This window comes from Ostrinia furnacalis, unplaced genomic scaffold (assembly GCF_004193835.3).
Source record: "Ostrinia furnacalis isolate ACB-3 unplaced genomic scaffold, ASM419383v2 OfSCF6287, whole genome shotgun sequence".
Classification (NCBI taxonomy): domain Eukaryota; kingdom Metazoa; phylum Arthropoda; class Insecta; order Lepidoptera; family Crambidae; genus Ostrinia; species Ostrinia furnacalis.
Genome location: NW_021136526.1, coordinates 144,070 through 166,782, shown reverse-complemented (window position 1 = coordinate 166,782; position 22,713 = coordinate 144,070). Strand labels below are relative to the sequence as shown.

At 36.2% G+C, this 22,713-nt stretch overlaps 1 protein-coding gene across 2 annotated transcripts in view; it reads left to right on the top strand.

Moving 5' to 3' along the window:
* LOC114362215 (putative inorganic phosphate cotransporter) overlaps window positions 1–22,310 on the top strand; it is a 36,618-nt gene extending 14,308 nt beyond the window's left edge. For both annotated transcript variants that reach the window (XM_028317513.1, XM_028317515.1), the window contains exons 2-11: window positions 8,277–8,416; window positions 9,182–9,361; window positions 11,316–11,454; window positions 12,759–12,982; window positions 13,339–13,488; window positions 15,068–15,200; window positions 16,308–16,432; window positions 17,351–17,470; window positions 18,019–18,154; window positions 22,202–22,310. In XM_028317513.1, the coding sequence (XP_028173314.1) occupies window positions 8,277–8,416; window positions 9,182–9,361; window positions 11,316–11,454; window positions 12,759–12,982; window positions 13,339–13,488; window positions 15,068–15,200; window positions 16,308–16,432; window positions 17,351–17,470; window positions 18,019–18,154; window positions 22,202–22,269 (1,415 nt within the window). In that variant the 3' untranslated portion in view covers window positions 22,270–22,310. The remainder of the gene's footprint in view (window positions 1–8,276; window positions 8,417–9,181; window positions 9,362–11,315; window positions 11,455–12,758; window positions 12,983–13,338; window positions 13,489–15,067; window positions 15,201–16,307; window positions 16,433–17,350; window positions 17,471–18,018; window positions 18,155–22,201) is intronic.
* Window positions 22,311–22,713: the final 403 nt, after the last annotated feature.

Below are 22,713 nucleotides of genomic sequence, written 5' to 3'. Positions count from 1 at the left end.
CCTACCACTGCTTTAGGACAATAAATGGGCCAGTGCTGAGAAGAAGCGCAAGAAACTCAGTCACCTTTACATGTTACAATTACATTTACCTTGGACCTGAATGCGTCCCTGTGCCTCTAATTAAAATCCGAACCGTCGACAATGACCTTTTTTATGCGCTTCCAATAACCAATAGCATTCTCGTTACGTTCGCGTAATTGGACGTGAGAAACTATGCAATTATAGGTTGCATTCATTGTGATTTTGCAGATGAAAACAATGCGGAATGAGTATGTAGGTATGTGCTCTAATTTAGTTTTTATTTAAAGCTATATTTATTTTCATACAGTTATAATCTCAATCGCTGTCTTGCAATTGGAGTACTCCACTAGCTCCAATTGCAAGTGCATTCCAATAGCACTTACTTATTAAAAAAACCTCTTTGTAAGTGAGGTTGTTTCTTTTGTTTCGTCTCGTAAAGTTGTACAAATGGCGAACTTACTCGTACCTAATACAAATAGGCATTCTCTACTAGTCAATGAATTTCCAGAAATAGGAAATACAAAACTAGCAGACTAATGTCATTTTTGCCACGAATTATCTTGAATACTTACCCACTATGCAATGAATATTGACTTGGAAAAAGAAAATCAGGAGTCAAATTATGTACGTACTTGACCTTTGATGGGAAAATAAAAAGGATTTTGAGAAACTAAATTAAATTGTGTAAATTCATTATACTCATAAAAGTAACCAGTGTGCCTACCATGAGTTTACGTTAGGTGAGCTCGCTAGCGAATACGTCAAAAAATTCTATGAAGATTTTATTTCTTGAAAGTAGCCACTAGGGGCGCTGCACAATATGTCATACATTAAAAATGTCATTTTTTACGCAGTCGCTAGCGAGCACACCTAACGTAAACTCATGGTAGGCACACAGAACACACAAACACTTTCGTTATCACCAGGCCCCACTTACTGCGATTCAGACTTTAAAGTGGTGACCATCAAAACACTCCAGATAAATACTTAACTACTACAACGAACAATGACAATCTATTGCTTCTGCTAAGCCCTAGCTATTGAAATATTGTGAAATGTATGGCCTAGACTTCAATATTATTCATTAAATGTTCTTACAATGGCACAAATTGCCAAGCTCTTTGACTAACGGGACTATTCCCACCTCTCGTTCCCACCACTGCAACTCCTGTGTAGCCAGGACTACAGCTTGACCGCCACAAAAACCCAACCAATGAAGGTCAAGTGTGTCCCGGGGAAAAGTTAAACTGTCATTGGACCCGCAACGAAATTAATCAGAAGAACATAGGAGGAGTTCGAAATTAAGGTAATAATAAAGAAAGAATAAAGCTCTTTGGCTAGGGAAGAGTATGAATTGCGACTAGATAACCAAATGTTTTTATTTTCAATCATTCCAACCAAAAGACGTCCAGTGCTATACAAATATTTCTTTAACGACCGGACATGCACTGCCTAAATCCAAGTGCATCCAAGTGACCTTCACCAGACTGTAGATCCAATGTGTGGGAAGCCTGCCTACATTACTCTGTCCTAGTAATACTTTTAATTACAATAATTCAGAAAATAACATACTTATCCATAACATAGACAGAGTGCATCAACTCGCGCAAATTACAGGATTTTTTATCACCCACGGAATTAGAACCTGCGACCACAGTTTTTAAACTGGCACCTACGTAAACAAGCAGACGCAGCCATCATTAAATTTTATCCTACGGCTGAACGTGGACTTCGCAAATTAAAAGTTGCTTAATGCCTGAAAATTCGGCTGTCTCATTTTCATGCAGAATTTAATTGGGAAAAGTCTCGTGCATACTTCACTACAAAAAATGACGATAGTAAAAAAAGAAACACCACGTCATAATCTCACAGCGCCCCATTCATGCCGAGTGAATTGCGATGAGGTGTTGGTACAGACAGCACAATAGACTAAACTTTTTTGTTGCAAAAACAGACCCTATTACAACCACACAAGAGGTCCCAGTGTCAAGCTTGACGTGACGTCAGTCACTATGTTGTTAATTTTAATGGTTCCACGCGGTTTTCGCGATCCGCGTCAAAATAAGATAAATGGACGCATATTTTTATTAGTCACATGTGAAACAAACCTTTGAAGCCATTTTTCATACTAAAACTAGACAGCTGCAGCATCCGAATGCATATAGCTATCCACTTTTTATGGACCTACCAATATGAATTCCAATGTTTCGTAGTAAGTATGTTTCTTCTATCGTGATCTTCACATTCACATCTGATTTAGTTTAAAAAATCTACTTCATAGATAGAGAAACAAGAGAGGTCAAAATAAGTTAAGTAGAAATTATTAGATAAAATAGGTAGGTACTTGGAGAGTCAAAACAGACTATTTGATGTAGTTTTAATTATTCAAACATTACAATTATTAGAGCATACGGTTTTATATCTATTGTTGAACAAATTGAAGACAAAATTTAATTTGCCACAATATGATCAGCTGCCCATGTGAGCGTTGCACCCACGTTATAGCCAATGCTGTAATTTATAGGTACTAGTCTGTCATACATTTCCAAATTTTAAAACAAATGGAATCACATTTAACTGATCTTAACAAAGTCAGATACAATGATTTTTTAATCAAACAAACAATATTGCGTGATGCGTAACTGCAGCATTCACCAAGTTAATTGACGGAATAGGGATGATGACTGGGTAATGAAATCGAAATTCTATTTAGTCCGTCAGACAGATAATTAGAAAATATTAGACTCATATTTTTTTTTTCGTAATCGAATAATTACAGTATTATTTGAGTTGAAATGTCGCGCGACGTCACTTTTGAGTAAATATTCTACTCAAGCGTGACGTATCGCGCCATTTCAACTCGATTTAGCACTGTTATTATTTAATTATGAAAGAAAATAAAAAATACGAGAGTAATATTTTCTAATTATCTATCTTACGGACAAATAATTGAAATTTTGTCATCTAGCCTATTGTCGACCAATAGTCACGAGTAGGGGAGACCGAGGAGAGTGTAACAGAGGAAAGTTGTGAAATTGTGTATTTTTTTTTGGAAACCTATTAACTATCAGCGAGCTGGAACTGTGCGAATTTGTTAGCTCGAGACTTGAACTAAAAACGCGCACCGTTACGAGCTTGCTAGTAGTTAATAAGTTCCAAAAAGTCGACAATGTCACAAATCGCCTCTGTTACAACTCACCTCGGGGGGACCGAGGTCAGTTGTACCTACATCATATTCAACAATTCTTTTGAGTTTTGATTTTCCCTGTGAGTCGCTATTATGCCCACAGTGTGAACCAAACCTTACTGCACTACCTGCCCCTTTTGTTAGTGCCAAGTGACTTTAATAACTCCAGTACGGAACACTCTCCCATAATTTGATCCCCACTTCCCTCTTTTTAATAATAGTAATGGTTTCGGGACGCATTTTGATATAAGTGTAATAAGCAAAAATGTTTTGCCAAAAGTTTCGGTAATTTGTAGTTCGTTCGGAGTGGAGGGTAGACGGAGATGTAGTTAAAATTGCAATTTGTACGCATTAGGTAGATTAAAAAGTAGTTTGGTGAACAAACAATCTAGTTGATATACAATAATCATGTAATATTAGATTCTATACAGCGATGAAGTTTTGGAAGTCAGCCTTTTCTTTTTTACAGAGGTAGGTATTTTTTTTAATTTTGTAGGTGAGGCATTTCTGAATCTTTTCTTATTGATAGGAATAAAGGAAGTTTTTGGTGTACCTATATGAAAACCCATTGATTGTTTGAATATTTTACATAGAAGTTTTATTATGCAAAAAGAAAACTCAGCGCGCTCGCAACTACCTAGAAACAAAAATAGGTAGGTACAGATGATCAACATTTTCCATTACTATCAAGTAAAACATTGACATAAATAATATCAATTTGATGTTATTGTAATACAGTTACTATAAAAGTCTCTATCACATTGACTGGAACGTGATCATTGTGTACATAACCTCTAGCCAACTAGTTATTCTAGGAACGTTTGCTGTGAGAAAATAGATTAAAGACGTTTGATTTGCGTTTCTCGTATTTTAATAGATAATTATAACTCAAAAACCTTTTATTGCCTTGTTGTATAAGCTGTAAAATACTGCAATATTATATTTTGACAATGGTCTCATATTTCTTACTTCACATTTAATGCTCACTTTTCAGTCACCTCATACGGTCTATATCTTATCACAATAGTTTTTTTCATGTTTTTAATATTTTATGCCACTCTTGTATTCAATAACCTCTAGGTATTTACCTTACAATAGCCAGAATTAAGCCTACAAAGATAATTTAATCTTATCATTACAGTAGCATAAGTTATTTATCTATGTACCTATTTACAGATGTATCAACAACATAATCAATACATACTTTAATTGAATTACCTATTTTAGATGACACAACTAATAATGTGATTCATCAAACGTTATTTACATTAGAACTTAAATTTTCCATAGGCTTCTAGCATGAACTAGCGTACATGACCTATTCTATTTCAGTTTGAACTGCAAATGACTTATCACGTTATTGCTCTGATATCACATTCGCGTGTCAAACGTGCACCCCTGATATCACATTCCGAAGTACCATTTCATACCTACGTTTCAACACAAGTGATTTCACGTGGGCAACATGTCACTTTGTTGACATGTGCGAGGTACCATACTAAAAGTACAAACAGTAAGGCTGAGTTGCACCAACTTACTTTAACCGAAACCGAAAATAGTTTTTGTGTGGAGTTTGACAGATTTTTGACGTTTGTCAAAGTTATGTAACTCTGCCTAAGTTTGTTCCGTAACACGCTCAATCGATTTCTACTAATACTTATTATAAATGAAAAAATGACTTAAATCGCTAAGAAGAAGAAAAGTATAATAAGGGTATGTATAGAGATTAGGAAAATCCTAGGAAATAGATTTTATTGCAGTTTTAAATCAATATTTTGTTCCATCTTGCCTGCAGCATAAGAAATATAGGACAAATCCGCCTTTTGTTTATAGTGAATTTTTGAGGATGACCCTCGACAATTACCTGCTCCTCCAGTGGAGATTAAAAGGCTTGGTTTTAAGATAAATAAAGACTTCCAGACAGTTAATATTTATCAATTTATAGTTTCTGTCGTATTATATTATTGAAAAATATTATCAGGTGTGTGTGCTAATCCATTGTCAAGTTTACAGAAAAAGCAGTGAGTTTTCTGCCTATTATTATTTTATCTACTTTTCACTTGTGAAAAGGAAAAAGCTTTGACATGTTGATTGCTGCTGATTTTGCATTTATATTTCCGCGCAACAGAGCGGAAGTACCTTACTCATGATTTGCGTTGATTTTTCCTGAAACATCTATTTAATATTTATTTAATAAATTTCCTTTTGCATTCATGCACATTACGGCATTTTCTATCCTTTGCTTTTTGATAAAATTATAATAATACTGTATTTTTCATGCAAATTGTCATAATATAACTTTTATTTTTGTGTTCGCACAGCAGATTAAATTTACTTCATTGATTCCAAATAAAAGTTTTACAATGTAGAGAACATTAAATTTTTGGGCTTTAGTTACTTATGTCTTCATCTTCAAAAAAGCCTGTTTTTATGTAGGTATTCAGTGTTTTAGTGTGAAATTAGTTATAGATACATAAATGGTTCAATCATTATGAGAACGATCCCATAGAAGCATGTGTGTACCTTAAGGTAGCCTTCCGAACTAAGCGTCACAGACGCAGCGTCTTTAGCTTGGGTCTTGTGCCACCAACGCCGCGTACTAACTCGCTTCGAAAGGCTACCTTTAAGACCAAAGCTAAAGACGCTGCGTCTGTGAAGCTTAGTTCAAAAGGCTACCTTTAAATTGAGTTTATTTTTATTTGACGTCATGAACTTAAAAAACAAACATAATAGATAAAAAAATCCAAATAAATCACGTGCGTATTGAAATCCTCATAAAGAACACAGCGACATTATTTTCCCCATACAAGTCTTTGACACACATAATGACGTCGTTAAAACGTGGGTAGAATTCTGTTTTGATGTCACTTCACTGCTGTATCAAAAGACAATAAGAAATTAAGTCTTGCTTTTTGGGAGGACGAATGAACCACTTTTCTGGTTATGGATTGGTACAGATGACACATCTAAATCCTTGTGCCGTTGTAATAAGTACGCTTTTGCTATAAAAATGTATAGTCTGATGGGCTGGCGTCTCTACATCAAAGACTTTGGCAACAGTCGGCCGTTTGGTTCAGAACGGACTACTATGCTGAGAGGACCCGGGTTCGATTCCCGGCCGGGCAGAAATTGAAATGATGAAATTTAATTTCTGTGTCGGGTCTGAGTGTTTTCTATGTATAATATGTATGTATTTCCAAAAAAAAAAGTATCAAGTATGTTTATATCCGTTGTCGAGTACCCATAATACAAGCTTTGCTTAGTTTGGGGCTAGCGGCGCTGTGTAAAATGTCCAAGGATATTTATTTATAGCTACGCTCTAGAGGACTCTACATTGATGTGATTTATTCGGCCAATGTAGAGACATATAGTCTTTGAACTCAGTTCATTTGGCTAAGGATTCTGTATAAAAAAATTAAGAAAGATACTTTAAGGCTATAGCTATTAACGAGCAGTTAACCGAATTTCGTTCGAAGATGATGTTATTATTGAACTGATTCAATACCATTTACAAATATCGAAAATCGAAATAAAGGTAATATGGATTTTATTATATTCTGTCTTTCTATAGGACACAATACATTAGTATTAGCCTCGATGAAATCCTGCAAATTTAATACCAGGTAACCGGAATATGTTTTATGAAATATATTCCAGAATTGTTCAATTGTTCGTTGTCAGTCGTATGAACGAGTACAAGTATGAACTTTATTGAATTTTCTGCTTAGCCAATTCGATTCTCAATATCCTAGAAAACTGATTTGCCTGCTGTCAATTTATTGACATTTATCGCCTACTTGATATCTTCGAGTATAATATAACCTTGATATTGAGTGAATATTTAGATGTATGTAAACAGAATGTGTCAAGTATTGACACCTTTACTTATCAAAGTTTCGAAATCGGAGAACATTGAGTCATTAAATTAGGGTTCGTTCTCATTGCCATCCATTTTTGCGGAATCCAGTAATGCAGGATTTCGAAAAACCGGACTGTCGTGTGAACACATTTCAAGTTCAAACGGAACGGTTTTTTGCGAGACACTCAAACGGGATGTTCGTGTGGACATTGTATTAAAAATTGTATACTACTAAACGGGTTCCTTCAAAAAGGTATGTCTCAATGGGAATAAGCCCCTATAGACTAAGAGCTGGTGAACGCCAGAACCACGTCATTTTATAAAGCTAAAAGTTTGTTAGCGTATGCTCCCATTATAGATCAGATTGTTGGTGCATCATGAAGTTTGGGTCATTGTGGCTTAGCTACTACCCTGAAAAGATTGTCTTGCAAGGATTTGGAACTATCAAAACTGGCTGATGAGGACATGACAAACTATCAACTTTTATAAAATGACGTAGGTCAGGCGTTCACTAGCTCTTAGTCTATTAATTTGAAGTATTGTGGATGCCCCCGGCTGAAACCATTGTTTGGTTCCTCTTCACTGAAGTAATAGTATTGTATGTTCACCAATTCACTTGTAGATTGACAGTTCTTCGAATTAATTCTCGTTAACAATTAAAATACCTACGCGAAAACCGTGAGTTACCTTTCCCGGGTAACTTGAGTGTAAATTGAATAGAATTTCATGAAAATGAATTAAATGAGACCGCAAAGTCCTCAGATCATAGAATGATCTGAGGCTGATTGTTTGGTTTATTGAAATAAAACCTCAACAAATCCATATTTAATTTTATTCCTTCATGTTATATGATATTGGTTATCTTATAAAAGTAAGACTGATGTATTTATTTTCTTTACATCACGAAGGTCTTTGCCTCATTACTTATTTAACCATACAGGGTGGAAACGATAAGTGATCTCACTCGATTATTTCTACACTATTCAAGATATAGAAAAACTGGTCACTGATATTGAAAGTGCTTCACAAGCTCTCTCAAACGGTACCAATAATAGGTTACAGAATAAACTGTGTCCATCTGAAAATTCAATGTTTCCAGCTGTAGTTTTGTAAAACAACACCCATCTCAGGGGTAGTACACATGAAAGTAAACTTATGGTAAGCACAATAATGACAACACTTCAAACTAACAACCATTGTCTTTTTCAGATGGGTTGGTGGGCATGCGGCACGTCATCGCATTCCTGCTGTTCACAGCGACCACCGTCTCCTACGCCACTCGTGTCAGCATGAGCGTCGGCATCGTCGCCATGACAGACAAGACCAGCCCCAACGAGTATGGACATATGGTACACCTTTGAACTTTGAATTACCACAATATTTCAACATAGATATTGCGCAGAAGTGTTAGGGCCCTCGCCCACGACGATTTTAATACGACGCTTCTAACGCGTGTTAGTTGCATTTGCAACGCACTACAGAAGTGATGGCAACGCGCTACTAACGCGCTACAGCAGCGCGACTGCATCGCTACAAAAAGTCGCCGTTGGCGAGGGCCTTTACTAGTAACAAAGACATAAAAAATTGTACTTACTGTTAATGAATGATGCATGGATCATAACCGTATCAACTCGACGCGGTCAGTATTTTACACACGTATACTCATCCACACCATAAAGTAAACGCCTCGCCTCTCAGTTGACAGCGCGGCGAAAGTTGATCCCTTGTTAGGTTGATAAGTGTGCTATACCTTAAGTTGGGACTTCTCATGATCTCTTCGCCACAAATAATATGTACATATATCCCCAAAATATTAAAAATTCTCTACATATATGACGCACAGCTTATTTTGTCAGTAGAGTTATACAGCTTTAGTCGTTTAGAATTAGAATAATTTATAGTAATTAAAATGTATCAGACTGTTAAGTTTGCGTTTCAATATTGTTTTTAACGTTAAATCTGTTTTAAATAAATAAAATGAGATAATACATAAGCGCACCGGACGTTGTGGAAATCCTTGGGAGAGGCCTTTGTCCATCAATGGACGTCATCTGGCCGAAACCAACGAAAGAATAGACATTTTAAATATTTTTAATGACGTCATTTTTTTACAGATCTTCGACTGGGACACGAGTATAAAGAACACGATCTTGTCGTCCTTCTTCTGGGGCTACATTATCCTGCAAATACCGGCTGGCATGCTAGCCGGTCGGTTCGGGGGCAAGTTCCTGGTGTTCGGGGCTATGATGCTGACTGGCGTCGTCAACTTGATACTGCCTATTAGTGCTCAGCATGTAAGTTTATTCAGTTTAATATTAAAAAGATAAATTTACTTAGCTTAAAATTTCCGCTTAGTGACGCCGACACAAGTACCCAACCACACTACCTGTTCGCAGTGACTGTGTTGTATTATAACAAAGCAAAAAGTTTTGTTTATTGGTACAAACGACAGTACATCAAACAACAGTAATTTTTTTTTTAAAGTTGTAAAATTTGCGCTGTAATAATAATAATTTATTGTTATGGTTATTTCCGATTAATTTGCGGGTATCTATGGGCGTCGGTAATCACTTACCATCAGGTGATCCGTCTGCTCGTTTGCCCCCTGTCACATAAAAAACTCCCGTTTCCTTTAGTTACAAATAAGGATTACTAATGAATCTTGATTCAGTATCAAGCTTAGAAATTGCAAATGTTAATTTATATTTTGTCTAGTTATGCTCGTATTTATTTGTGACAATATTGTTTGCAAGTAGGTAATATCGTTCGTCTTCTTTGTGAACTTGGCCGACATACTACCAAGTATCCAGAAAGGAGCATTCTACCACGTTTATTACAAAGACTCCTCCGCATAAATCTCATACATTCACTTACGTCAAATTATTTTGGAAGTAAGAACAGAAAAAGGGGTCCGTAAACTCAGCATTGTTACGTTCCAGTGCGCGATAAATTTGGCAGATGCGTGAAACTGAATATGAAAATAGATAAGTGCGAAAAAAGTTTGTTAGCTGAGGGTTCCGGACCTCTTACTTTTTTTGTAACACGTTTCTTCGCAGTAAAATAAGTGTGTATTTGGTTCCAACGGTTAGCAAGGATTAACCTAGTCCGATGCAGATATCAATGGGGTATTGTCATCTAAATTAAAGTTTTATCAATGCAAAAATCCCATTAGCTAAAAGAAAGCTGTCTGAATTCAAGGCTGAAGATATTACGTCGTTTTCTATTACTATTGTTTGGCTCTTCAAAAATCTAAGCAAATTGAAAGAAAGTCGGGCTAATAATATTAGCCAATATTTTGTTCAAAATCATGAAATTCCTTCCTTCAAACTTCAAGTAAAATCTTTTCAAACTCGAGTACTTATCTTATTTGAAGTCGAGTCCGGGACACAATGGGCTTCCGTCGAAACCCCCCAGTACGAAACCCTAAAACGGGCGCAAAATTATTGAGGAGGACATTCGCAAAAGCGGCAAGTGCCTCAATTTGTTTGGAAAACTATTGATGGGAACATTTCGCAGACACGAGGCGCAAAGTTATTTGTTGTACGAACTGTGAATTGAGGTATTTGTGGAATAATAAGGGTACTTCGAGTTATAAATGTACATAGTTACATTTGGAAACGTTGTGATTGAGTGACTGTGTGATTATTTTCTTCAATAAAATGGAAAAATCACATATCACTACTTGAACTAAAATGTCTGTTTGTTAATGTTACTGACAAAAATAGTGCTTGCTTTATTTAATTTGTGAGCTAGTGTTTATAGTAAACTAGCGGCCGCCCGCGACTTCGTACGCGTGGATCCCGTTTTACCCTCTTAGGGGTGGAGTTTAGTAAAATCCATTCTTTGTGAGCAACTACGTTCTAAAAAGAACCCCCAAGCAAAATTTGATTTTGCATATTGCAAAATTTTTGTTGAGTCAGTCAGTGACCTTTCGCTTTTATAATTATACTAGCTTTCCGCCCGCGGCTTCGCCCGCGTGGAATTTTGTCTGTCACAGAAAAACTTTATCGCGCGCGTCCCTGTTTCAAAAACCGGGATAAAAACTGTCCTATGTTCTTTCCCGGGACTCAAACTATCTCTATGCCAAATTTCATCAAAATCGGTTGCGAGGTTTAAGCGGGAAAGCGTAACAGACAGACAGACAGACAGACAGACAGACAGACAGACAGACAGAGTTACTTTCGCATTTATAATATAAATATTTGCTGAAGATAATAATTTACTGAATATGCTTCTTATTTCTTCCAGGGTGGGTGGATAGCTGTCTGTATATGTCGAGTGGCCATGGGTCTGACCCAGGGTCTGCTGTACCCGAGCATCCATGGGTTACTGGGCCATTGGGCGCCTGTCACGGAGAGGAGTCGACTTGGCACTTTTGTTTACGCTGGTAAGGAATAATGTACCTACCTTTGTGAATATATTAGGAACTACCTATTATAAATAACCTTTCATCTTAGGCTGGGTTGCACCATCTTTCTTTCACTTTAACAACCGTCAAAAATCTGTCAAACTCCACACAACAAACACCGGTTAAAATTAGGTGGGTATCTCAGTCATGATTCTGTGTGCAGAAACTAAATTAAAATAATTTTAATATTAGATAATGGCTGACGGCTTCAATATTATGATTGTCTTCAAAAGATCCGAAAACAATAAAATCTCTTTTCTGCTGTCGAAGCAGTTACCACAACTTTAGTGTCCGATCTTATGAGCTATTAAATTAAATACGCCAATATATCCGAATCAGCTCGTTAACACTACATTACTTTATCAGTTTCATAAAAGATTTTATTTAATAGCGCAATCACCGCAACGCCGTTGAACACGTTTAAAGTTTGGTCATTTACCCACAAAATTAGTCCCACGTCGATTGGGTAACAACTTTCCAGCGTTTATAAATCTAGAAAGTAGACTAAATTGCAGCCCTCAATTTCTCCGAACAAGGAAGATCCAACTATTACAACTTAACTATTTCATCCGATTAAAACTTTCCTGCTAAAACTCTTTAGCGACCGTGGTAAGTCGTTTCTACCAGAAACTCGGTATAATTTGGACAGCTGTAATTTGAGCAATTTCAATACATTCGTAGAACAATTTTTCTTCTGTTCAAAAGTATTAAGTTGGGACTGGAATTCGCTTCTTGCTGCTGTCTTTCCCGAAGACAATAATCCGGGCCTTTTCAAGACGAGAGAGAATAGGCAACAAGGCAGATTATGTACCATCCTAGACTGCATCCCACTTAACATCAGGTGCGATTGTGGTCAAATAACTGCCTTGTTATGCATAAAAAAATAGTTTCAAAGTTTTGAACGAATATTATCCGTGACAAATTATAAATAAAGAGTTGGTTGAAAGGATCATTTCAAATGAAAATAAATAATGAGATGACTACTAATATTAATAAACCTGATTTTGAAAATTTGAGACTATTTTCTAGTCTAAATACGAGTACAATCATAAAAATACTGTCTTGGGAGTATTTTTTCTTTTAAGGTATACCTTATCAAAGATTGCTTTCCGAATACGCAATTCATGTCACTATGTAAAAGAGGGTGGCGGTACTCGACTGGCCGAATCAAGTTCCAAGGAAAGCGCCACTAGTCGAACCCACTCATAACACAAACGTATTCAGCCTACCACGTAACTCGTGTTGGTTAATAATATCTACAATACTTCATTTTTTTTTCCCAGGCGCCCAACTAGGAACAATCATAGAGATGACCACAGCCGGGTTCCTCTCAGCCAGTCCTTGGGGCTGGCCGTCTGTGTTCTACGTGGCTGGCATCATCTGCCTCGTATGGTCGGTGCTGTGGATCGTGCTGGGTGCTTCAGCTCCTGGCACCAGCAGATGGATCTCGATGGAGGAACAGAAGTATATTGAAACGAATGCTGCTTCGGACGAACTGAATAGCGAAGTAAGTTGGGTTGTTGAGTTTTGTTTAATATTATATTTTGAAATCAGAGAATTGCTGTTCTTGCGAGTAGAAATAATCAAAATTCTTAAGGTTTTATTTTAATCTTTCTGCAAATATTTTTCTAGTACCTACCAGATAACAGTAGAGCTAGTCTCGAGACGAAAATATAAATACTATAATAAATATAAATTAATAAATTTGTCCATTTGTGAAGCATCATTATCAATCATTGGATCAGTTAGTTCAGCAATACAACGACTTAGCATAGTATCATGCTAAATGCCGTCTTTTCTTTTCTTATTTTGTGTGGTGTACAATAATAAATATGTTATCTAACTATCTCCTCATCTTTCCAGAGTCTACCCACTCCTTGGAGGAGCATTCTGACGTCGCTCCCGTTCTGGTCCATCCTCATCGCGCACTGCGGTCAGGGCCTGGGATTCTGGACTCTTCTCACGGAACTGCCTTCGTACATGAACAGCGTTCTTGGGGTTAAAATTGAGCATGTAAGTATTATCCCACCAAAAACATTATGTAAAAAACTAGCCAAGTCTCGATGGAGCTGCTTATTTATCTCTAAAAAGTAATTAAATCTAGACAAAGTCGTGCCAAGTCTATGGTTCTTTACTGCGATTTCTTTATTATTATAGTTAGTGTTGTGTGACTTGGCCGTTGAAGGGTACAAAACCAGGTGCTCAATGACACCATTTCACCAATCTGTTGCCAGAACCGCTACCCATTGACGATGGAAAATTGCCACTTGGAAAACGTTGATTTAATAACCAGTCAATTGTAGGCTTAATAAAGCTGCGTATTTCAATAATACTTATGCATGATTATTGATTATCTTAATAAAGATTGTTCAACGGCCAAGTCACACAACATTAACTATAATAATAAAGAAATCGCAGTAAAGAACCATAGACTTGGCACGACTTTGTCTAGATTTCATTACTTTTTAGAGATAAACAAGCAGCTCCATCGAGACTTGGCTAGTTTTTTACATAATGTTTTTGGTGGGATTTCACTCCTTTTTGTAGAATGTGACATAATTATTTAATGTCGTCGTCCTTTAATATTATCGAAATTTTTTTTACGATATTAAACACAGCGACCTTTAAAATTGACAACGAATCAGAATTGTTTTAATAATAACTAACCTTGGCGAACCTCACGATATAATAAACGAAATCAACCCAATTCAAATTACACAACATTCAATTTAATCGACGGGGGAGTCTAGAAAGGATAAAAATCTGCACACCGCGGTGCAGAAAATCGACGCTCAAAGTGCTAGCGCCATCTAGCGGTGAGCGGTACAGGCGAACACCACGGTGCCGGTGTGGCGCTAGTAGTATTGATTATGAATGTGGTGTTACTCCAGATCTTCGATTTTCCTAGTTTTTATAGTTTTCCCTTTATGTGGCCCTTAAACCCTAACTCTGTACCAAATTTCAGCTCTCTGAGTTTATGGGAAGTACTAGTTCTATTTTGATGATCATCAGTGAGTGAGTGAGTGAGTGTCATAAATGCGAAACTTTGCTTTCGCTTAACTTCGGAACTAAATGACCTACACACTTGAAATTTTGGATTTTAAGTATGTGATTATAGCTTACTAGATGACGAACATTTCTGCGTTCTGGTCTTATCCAGAAGTTCTCAAATAGGGGCCTGAAAATGCGGCGAAATGGTTCCAGTAAAGGATGGTACGGCAATGTTTGCGTCGCGCTCGACTTGGCGGGGGCACTGCCGTGCCTCCAGATCTATGGTATCCGCAACTGTATCCTCTGAAGTTGTCCACACACTGGACTGTCTCTCCCTATGAGTCCTACCTATAAGTCCAAATAAAAGACAGGTTTCGGTACCAATCTAAGTAACGTCTCTTGATCAATTACGAGTAGATCTTTTAATTCACTTTTACGGGGCTAAGGCAAATAGCGTTTGGATTTATTTACCTTTTCTGGTAAAGCTATTGCTCATGTCTCTTGTAAACCCTACTATCGTAATATTTGTTGACTTATCTTACGAGATGTTCAATTTATTTATTTAATTTATTTAATTTTCATTCAAATGTATTTGTTACAGGGAGGCGTCCTTTCAGCCTTGCCGTACATAGCGATGTACATCCTGAGTTTCTTCTTTAGCTGGCTCTCAGACTTCCTCGTCAACCGCAACATCATCAGCTTAGTTGCTTCTAGGAAAATCTTCAATACAATTGGTAATTATTTTGGAAGTATATTTTATAAATAGAAATTTTGATCTTCTTTAAATTAGATTTAAAATTAGATAACAAAGGGCCACTGCTAAAAGTTTCCAGTGAGACTTGGTTTTCCCAGGACAGCGCAATTTTAAAATATTATTTTACTATACGACCAAGAATTGAAATGATAATGAATACTAATTGACTAAAATGAGTTTTAAGTAAGAATGATTAAGGAAGTAATTCAAGATAAATCAATCATAATAAGCAGAATAAGTCCATTTAAAATTTTTTAAGTCAATTTCTTAAGAAGTTCAAATTTATTTCCACAATTAAGAGTTTCGACAAGTTTAAAGTCTCCTAAGTTGTCCCTGAGGAAAGAGAATTTGTATAAGTTTTCTAAGTTTTGTCATTATTAAAGGGCCTATCAACGTAGTTGTTAAATTAATTAATGAAATTTAAGTTTCGCGACAGTTGAACTGTTTCACTATCGAGATTTTTTTAAAAGTTAAAAATCCTTAATTAAAAATTGGCATGATTAAATCTTTAAAACTTTGAGACAATTTAATTAATAGAATCTTAGAATCGCTTTCATTAGGTTTTTATAAATAGGCTCATTTTACATAATATTTAGGGGACTTTTAGAACCACTAACCAAGACAATATTACTAGGCTCTCAAGTAAGTATTTTGCTTTACCCTGAGACGATTTCAGGTAAAAATTATTTTGAAATCTTGTACTAGTTCGATTAAAACTTTCACCAAGTGAAGGTATCAATTTGGTGTGAAGTTTCTGAACTAATGTTACAAATATCCCTGCGCCAACCCCTGGTTCTACCTGCCTCATGGTGTACAAAGCCGAACCTCGGGATAGTGCTGGCTCTTTTCCATTTGCGCTATTAGTATTAGTATTAGTACGCTCCCTACGAATTTCTCTATTCCGTTCCTTCTCATAGTCAATTCTCCCCTTGGGGTATGACCCACAAAACGGTACTTCGCGTGGGCTGCTACCATTGATACATAACATAACTTCTTCTCAAAACTTCGCTTTATTGTACTAGTTCTGTAGAACACTAACGTAGGAAACATAGATCTTAACTTAAAATGTTTTTGTCTAACTTTCCAGCCTTCTGGGGTCCAGCAGCAGCTCTACTGGGCCTGTCATACCTCCCTGCGGGACACCTCACCCTGGCTGTTGTCATCTTGACCATCACTGTTGGCCTCAATGGAGCTCACTATGTCGGATTCATGGTAAGACTTGCTGTAGCCAGTTGTCTTCTTAATTAATCGAGTAGCTTATTTATTTCCCTAAACTTTCTTCCAGTTTCATCACGTATTTTATTTGTAAAAAAAATAAGTTTAATCTGTCTACCATAAAAATTGCCCAAACTTTAGGGCTAAATAGCGTTGAGTAAAATGTCTAACGCCCGTTTTCACAAACATTACTATGAGTTCTCACAGTGCGCGAACACGCGAACACACACGAACCAATCATAGAGCTCAATTCAACGCTGTGCGTTCTATTTGCTGCTTCACTTAAGCAAGCATCGTTTGTGAATACGGGTTGTAAGGAAAACTGCGAAACATGCTGCTATGAGTGACTTTACAAATTATTGTGTAGGTACTTAAAGCTTTTCATAACGGTAGTCAATATTCTCGGAATAACATTCTTAACTCATTACTCTAAGAAGCATAGCTTTTAATATCAAATACTCAATTTCACGATGTTAACTAGGGGTTACTTTGCTGCTCTCAAGGCGACCCAAGTTCGCTGCACTAAATGCAAAGTTATAGACCTAACTCACTCGTATCTTGGAAGGAGAAAAGTTTTACCATTTTCTTTTTTAAACCGAATTTTTAAAATGTTAATTCTCGAAAAACGATCTAGGAACCGTATCCCTACATTTTTGGCTACAAAAATGAGAAATTCATAGAAGTTTCTGAAGTAGTTTTAGCATGAATCTATATCCAAATTCCAGGTAACTAATGCTTAAAAGTAATAGGTATTTTCTTTCAGGATAAATGAAATTTGGATGTATAGTATTTCTATCTTTTATGTTTTCGTTCGTTCGTTGCCGAAAGACGTCCATTGCTGGACAAGGGCTTTCCCCAAGGTTTTCAAAAATATGTTTAACTAACTACAATATAATTTTCGTTTTCGTCTTCTAGTTGTCCCACATCGACCTGTCACCGAACTTCGCCAGTACCCTCATGGGCATCACCAACGGCTGCAGCGCCATCTTTTCCATCATGGCGCCGCTTAGCGTGTCAGCTGTTATTCAGGACGAGGTAAATATTGAATTGCTTTGATTTGATATTATGAGAAAAAGTGAAATCGATAAAATGTAAATTAAAAATTCAAATAGGAACCGTGTTTTATCGAATGGTTATTTTACCTTGTACACGATTGCAAAATAATATTCAAATCAAAAAAATGTGTACTGCTAAGGTAAAGCCTTAGCAGTACACATTTTTTTGATTTTTACTTCTACTTAATTTATAAACATAAACATACTAAAAAGTCATAGCAGACTTTGTCAACTCGGAATGGGATCAACACCGTATCGCCTTTAGCGAGCTGTCATCGCCTTTAGCGAGCTGTCATCGCCTTTCGCGCGCTGATAACCGTGAGGCAAGGGGGATAAGACAAGGGTGCATTGCAGTATAGAGTTTCATACAAAGAATACTGACCGCCTTGAGTTGATACAGTTACGATCCCTTTCCGGGTTGATAAATGTGCTAGGTCCTTAAATGGATCTACTTACTGCAATAAATAGCAATGACAATTAAAAAAGAAAACCTGACATCAATTAACAAATGAAACTTTTTCTACCCAGACTCTAGCCTCAGAATGGAGGAAGGTGTTCCTGATCTCAATCGCCTTCTACTTCCTGGGGAACCTGTTCTTCGTGCTGTTCATCTCGGGAGACATCCAGAGCTGGAACGAGCCTGAGAACACCACTGGTGCTGTTGGTACGTAGTTCTTTTATTTACACCATTAAACTTATATTTTAACTTCGTCATAAGGTCATTTTATTCACTATAGCAGAAGAACTTCCTACACTGAAAAAAATGTTCGGTTACTGCTTACGCAACAAAAGTGACCACCGAACACTTTAGTTATGAGGAACAAAATGTTGTGTAAATAAAAATAATAATTCTGTAGTGAGCTAGACTTAGTTTGGTTATAGTTGACACTTAGTTCGGTGGTCACTTTTGTTGTGTAAGCAGTATCCGAACATTTTTTTCAGTGTATAAGAGTCAAATGGAGGATTTGACCCCCATACCCTATGGTTATAATAATGTTCGTCAGTCGTGTTATTTTATTTATCCTTGGAAAAACATTCAAACCAAGATTGAAGAAGTCAGTGAGATGTCTTGGACTCTGCTAGGTTTGGGATTCAATGGGAAATTCATCTCAGTTGGGAAATACTTTATTTTCTGTTAGTAATATGGTTGAATAGGTGAGCAAATAAGTGAAAAAGCTAGAATAAAAATAAAGCAAAGCATAATGAACGTACGTATAAGAACAAGCCTATGTTCTTATCAACTCAATGGTATACCCACTAAATTGGAAATTATAAAGCTCAAAGTATTTAACGTCTTTTAAAAAATAACCCTTTTCCTGGCGCAGTCGAGTAAATCCTCAGAACATCTAAGAATATTATTTAATATTGCTTCATTCACAGGTTTATTATCATATTTATTATCACATTTATTATCATATCATGCATCCTGAATTATCTCAGTAACGTTAAGGAAAGGAATAGGCATCCGAAATAATCTTTTTACAGATGAGGAGCCCAATTAAGAGGCTTAACACCCATATACGATGTGCTTAAAGCTAATGAAGCTTATTCATAAATATAAGATACGAACATCCCAACGTATGTAGCGTGAAAAAATAAGCCAGAAGAAAAAATATAACACAGAATAGGTCTTTTTGAGTAATTTTTAATTCTGTAGACATAGAGTCAGCTCTTTTCTTAAACTTGGTATCATATGCTCGTTTTCACCATCAATACCTAATTTTTAAGTGACCCATAAGGGTAATTTAAAAATTAGGGATTGATGGTGAAAACAGGCATAAGTTAATTAAATCAATTCGATGGGTGCCTGGAATAAAGCCGCAATCGACAAAACGCAATTTTACAGGAGAAGAGATTTAGTGAAATTTTTGAATAATAACTAAACTACGAGGCGTATCCAAATGGTTTGTATATCAAACGATGCGTTGTTTTTTCTGGAGTAACATATAATGTGCATAAGGTTATAGTGCTTAGAATATACCTTAAAAAAGGTAGAAATACATATTGCCGCTTCATACTTTGAAAGTCGGTTCCGTAAGAGTCCATTGTGGTTTCATTCCGGTAAAAAGTGCAAAAGTAATCATACAGCAATAGTGCATTGCAGCGTTGTGCGCTGATCTGAAGGATGTATGGCGAATACAGTAATAGCGGTTTGCTTGAATTTAATGATCGACTTGGAAAATGTACTGGTGAATGCTGTGTACATTATGTTCATATGGTCCGTATCGAAATGAGTACAAAGTTGAATATCTAGAGTGTTTCGTTAATATCTTTATATAAAGTAGTGGAATTCATTAGTACATAATGATAATATTATAATATTACACGCTTTTGCCCGCGGCTTTTTCGTAGTTTAGAAGTTATCAATAATTTTGTAACTTTTTTTCAATTTCATGACCTAGACAGGCTTTAAAAAAACTTATCTTTATTTCGGGTTGACTTATCTCAGATTTCTTTATTTTGACAATATCGCTATTAATTGCAAATGTTTGAAAAAAATATTCACCTTCCTATCTTTGATGCAAGATTCAAAATTTTTGCTAGAAACATAAAAAAAATGCTTTTAGCAGAACATTCTCAAAATTTCAACTTAAATGTTTAAATAATAAAAAATGAGAACTTTCATAGGTCTAAAATAATTTTAAAAACTGCGCAGTTTTCTGGACATTCATAATAATACAAAAAAAACATGTACTTAATAGGCCACTATTTTTGTAATCGCTCCACTAAAGTGGTAAGTCGCTAAATGTTTTTGACTTTCTTAAAGTGAATTAATATGGGCAATCTTCTAAGTTTACATTACGTAGAACAGATTTAGAGACAATAACTGAACAGAACATGTTTTTATTCTCAGCAAGGAAGCTTTTGCCCTTTATCACACCTGGTGGAAACTGTGATCAGGCTCAAGGTAGAAGGAAACTTCAACTACAGAGAAACTATGGCTTCCTACCTCCAATGCCGAAACATATTGTTATTATAAATAAGCTTTAATGAACATAAACCAAATATCCCTCCTTCTTCTCTTCCTAAGTCCCCTTTATCTTCCTAAGTCTGTCGCCATAACAATAATGTTGACAGCATTACTGTGTTCCAGTCCAGCAGTTGTCAGGTAGGTACACAGCATTGCTTAATGTAAATCCAATCAACATATTTTTATTGCATAGAAGAACACCATGAAGTATTATTACTTAAGAAAGTTTAAAGAAATTGTACAAGTAGGTAATGTTTATTGTGACTTGGTACACATAGTTTGTTTCGGGGAACAAAGCCGCAATGGCCGTTACTTGTAGAAGTTTGAAATAAAACTTTTAACATTGAACATGCCACGATTATTCTGGTAAACAAATTTCCGGGAATAACGATTCAATATCCATAGTGCTTTTGGTAAATCGGCCAGTTTCAAAGATAAAATTCTGAAAAAAAATCACAAGGTGTATAGGGACCCCCAGATTACGAAAATCGCTTAATCGGAAAACTGCTGCTATGGCTATTGCGGCTTTATTCCAGGCACCCATCGAATTCTGTCTTTTCTATTTAAAAATTGTATTTACAGTTTTGAAACTCTTGAGTTTAAGCTTGATAAAATAAAAGTTGGTCACTTTTGCCGCATCTACAGATACGGTAATTTGTAATGAGTGAATTATCAAGAGTTAGGCACACACAGAAGGGTCTGGCTGTTGTCCCTGACCCATGTCAGTGGCTTAATTCTGAAATATGTACGGAATTCGCAATGATTACGCAGGGAGTAATCTACATAACTTCCTCCCATTTATAGAACTTGGCAAAGTGTGATAATATGTTCGATTGCAGGGAGTGCAGCGACGTTAATCACGGCTACTGCCAAACTTTATGGGCTAATTGACCCTCTTAGACAATTCCAGAGATTCCCTGGAATTTATTTGGGGCACGCTCTGGAATGCCAGTGATTTAAACGCAGTATTAATGTGGTTCCTTGAGATTGTGAGGTTACCGATTGTTGGAACGTGAGAGTCGGTTGAGTAGTATGGCAAATAGTGCTAAAACAATTCTATTCCCAAATTGGTTGTATGTTTGTAGATACATTTTGATTGTCTTTCCTATAGTATTAGTAAAGGGGTTTGTAAAATTAACAAGGTCCGAAATAACACTGATTTTTTTTTTCGAGAAAATTGGAAGGAAAAATTAACATCAACTTTTGGGCCACTTGTGTACTGTACAGTCAACTATAGCATATAAGAGCTTACATTTTAGTTTCAAAATAGCATCTTTAAAATTATTATGAATAAACTAGAGATGAAACGGATAATAATTGTTTGGCCGGATACCGCATATCCGACCAGCTGCTAGGCCGGATAGCCGGATATCCGGCGGCCGGATAGTTGGCCCATTGTCTCGTTGCATGTCGTGACGAGTTTAGCGTCGCACAGGTGCTTCGAATGCGATGGCAGATGCAGTGGGGTCTGTTAGTAGACTAGACTAGTCACACTTTTAGAAAATTGAATCCGTCAGATTAATTCGGGCGATTTCGATTGCTATCGTGAGTGTGTGATTGAATAGCAAAAATTAAATTGGTTTACTTGTTGCACGTATCCGGCCGAATAGTGAGTTACTATCCGGTATCCGGCCGGTTAGTAAATTTAGGCCGGATATCCGGCCTACCGGATAGTTACCGGATATCCGTTTCATCTCTAGAATAAACCTTTATGTTGATTTATTTTATTAATTGTTTCAGAGGAAGGAGTGAAGAGAAAACAATCGGTTACCGTAAGAAGACCTAGCATAGGGGAGCAGAAGTTCTAAATGCTGTATCGTTTTGTACAAAACTAGTCATAGTTAATTTAATTTATTGATAAAAGAATATCTAGAAATCCAGAAGACGAGTAAAATAAAAACTTAATGATAATTTATATCATAATGAATCCAAATTAAATCTTAATTGATGTACTTACTCTCTATACATTTAAATATGTGATTAATGAAATGAAAAATTAAGTGAATTTATTGTTTGTGATATTTATCTGTGATCAGTGATTTATATACACCTGTATTTTTATCATTATTGTTGGGTAGATTTTGAAGTTCTTTTTTATTTATATACGTACTTGATACATATTATTTATTAACATAATAATACTGATACGACCGAACTGCAAGAACAATTAAACAACCAAAGACCGAGCATAACGTGAAAGGTCAAACCTAACGTGCCTTAATTTATTTGTACCTTTGATAAGTAAAATATGT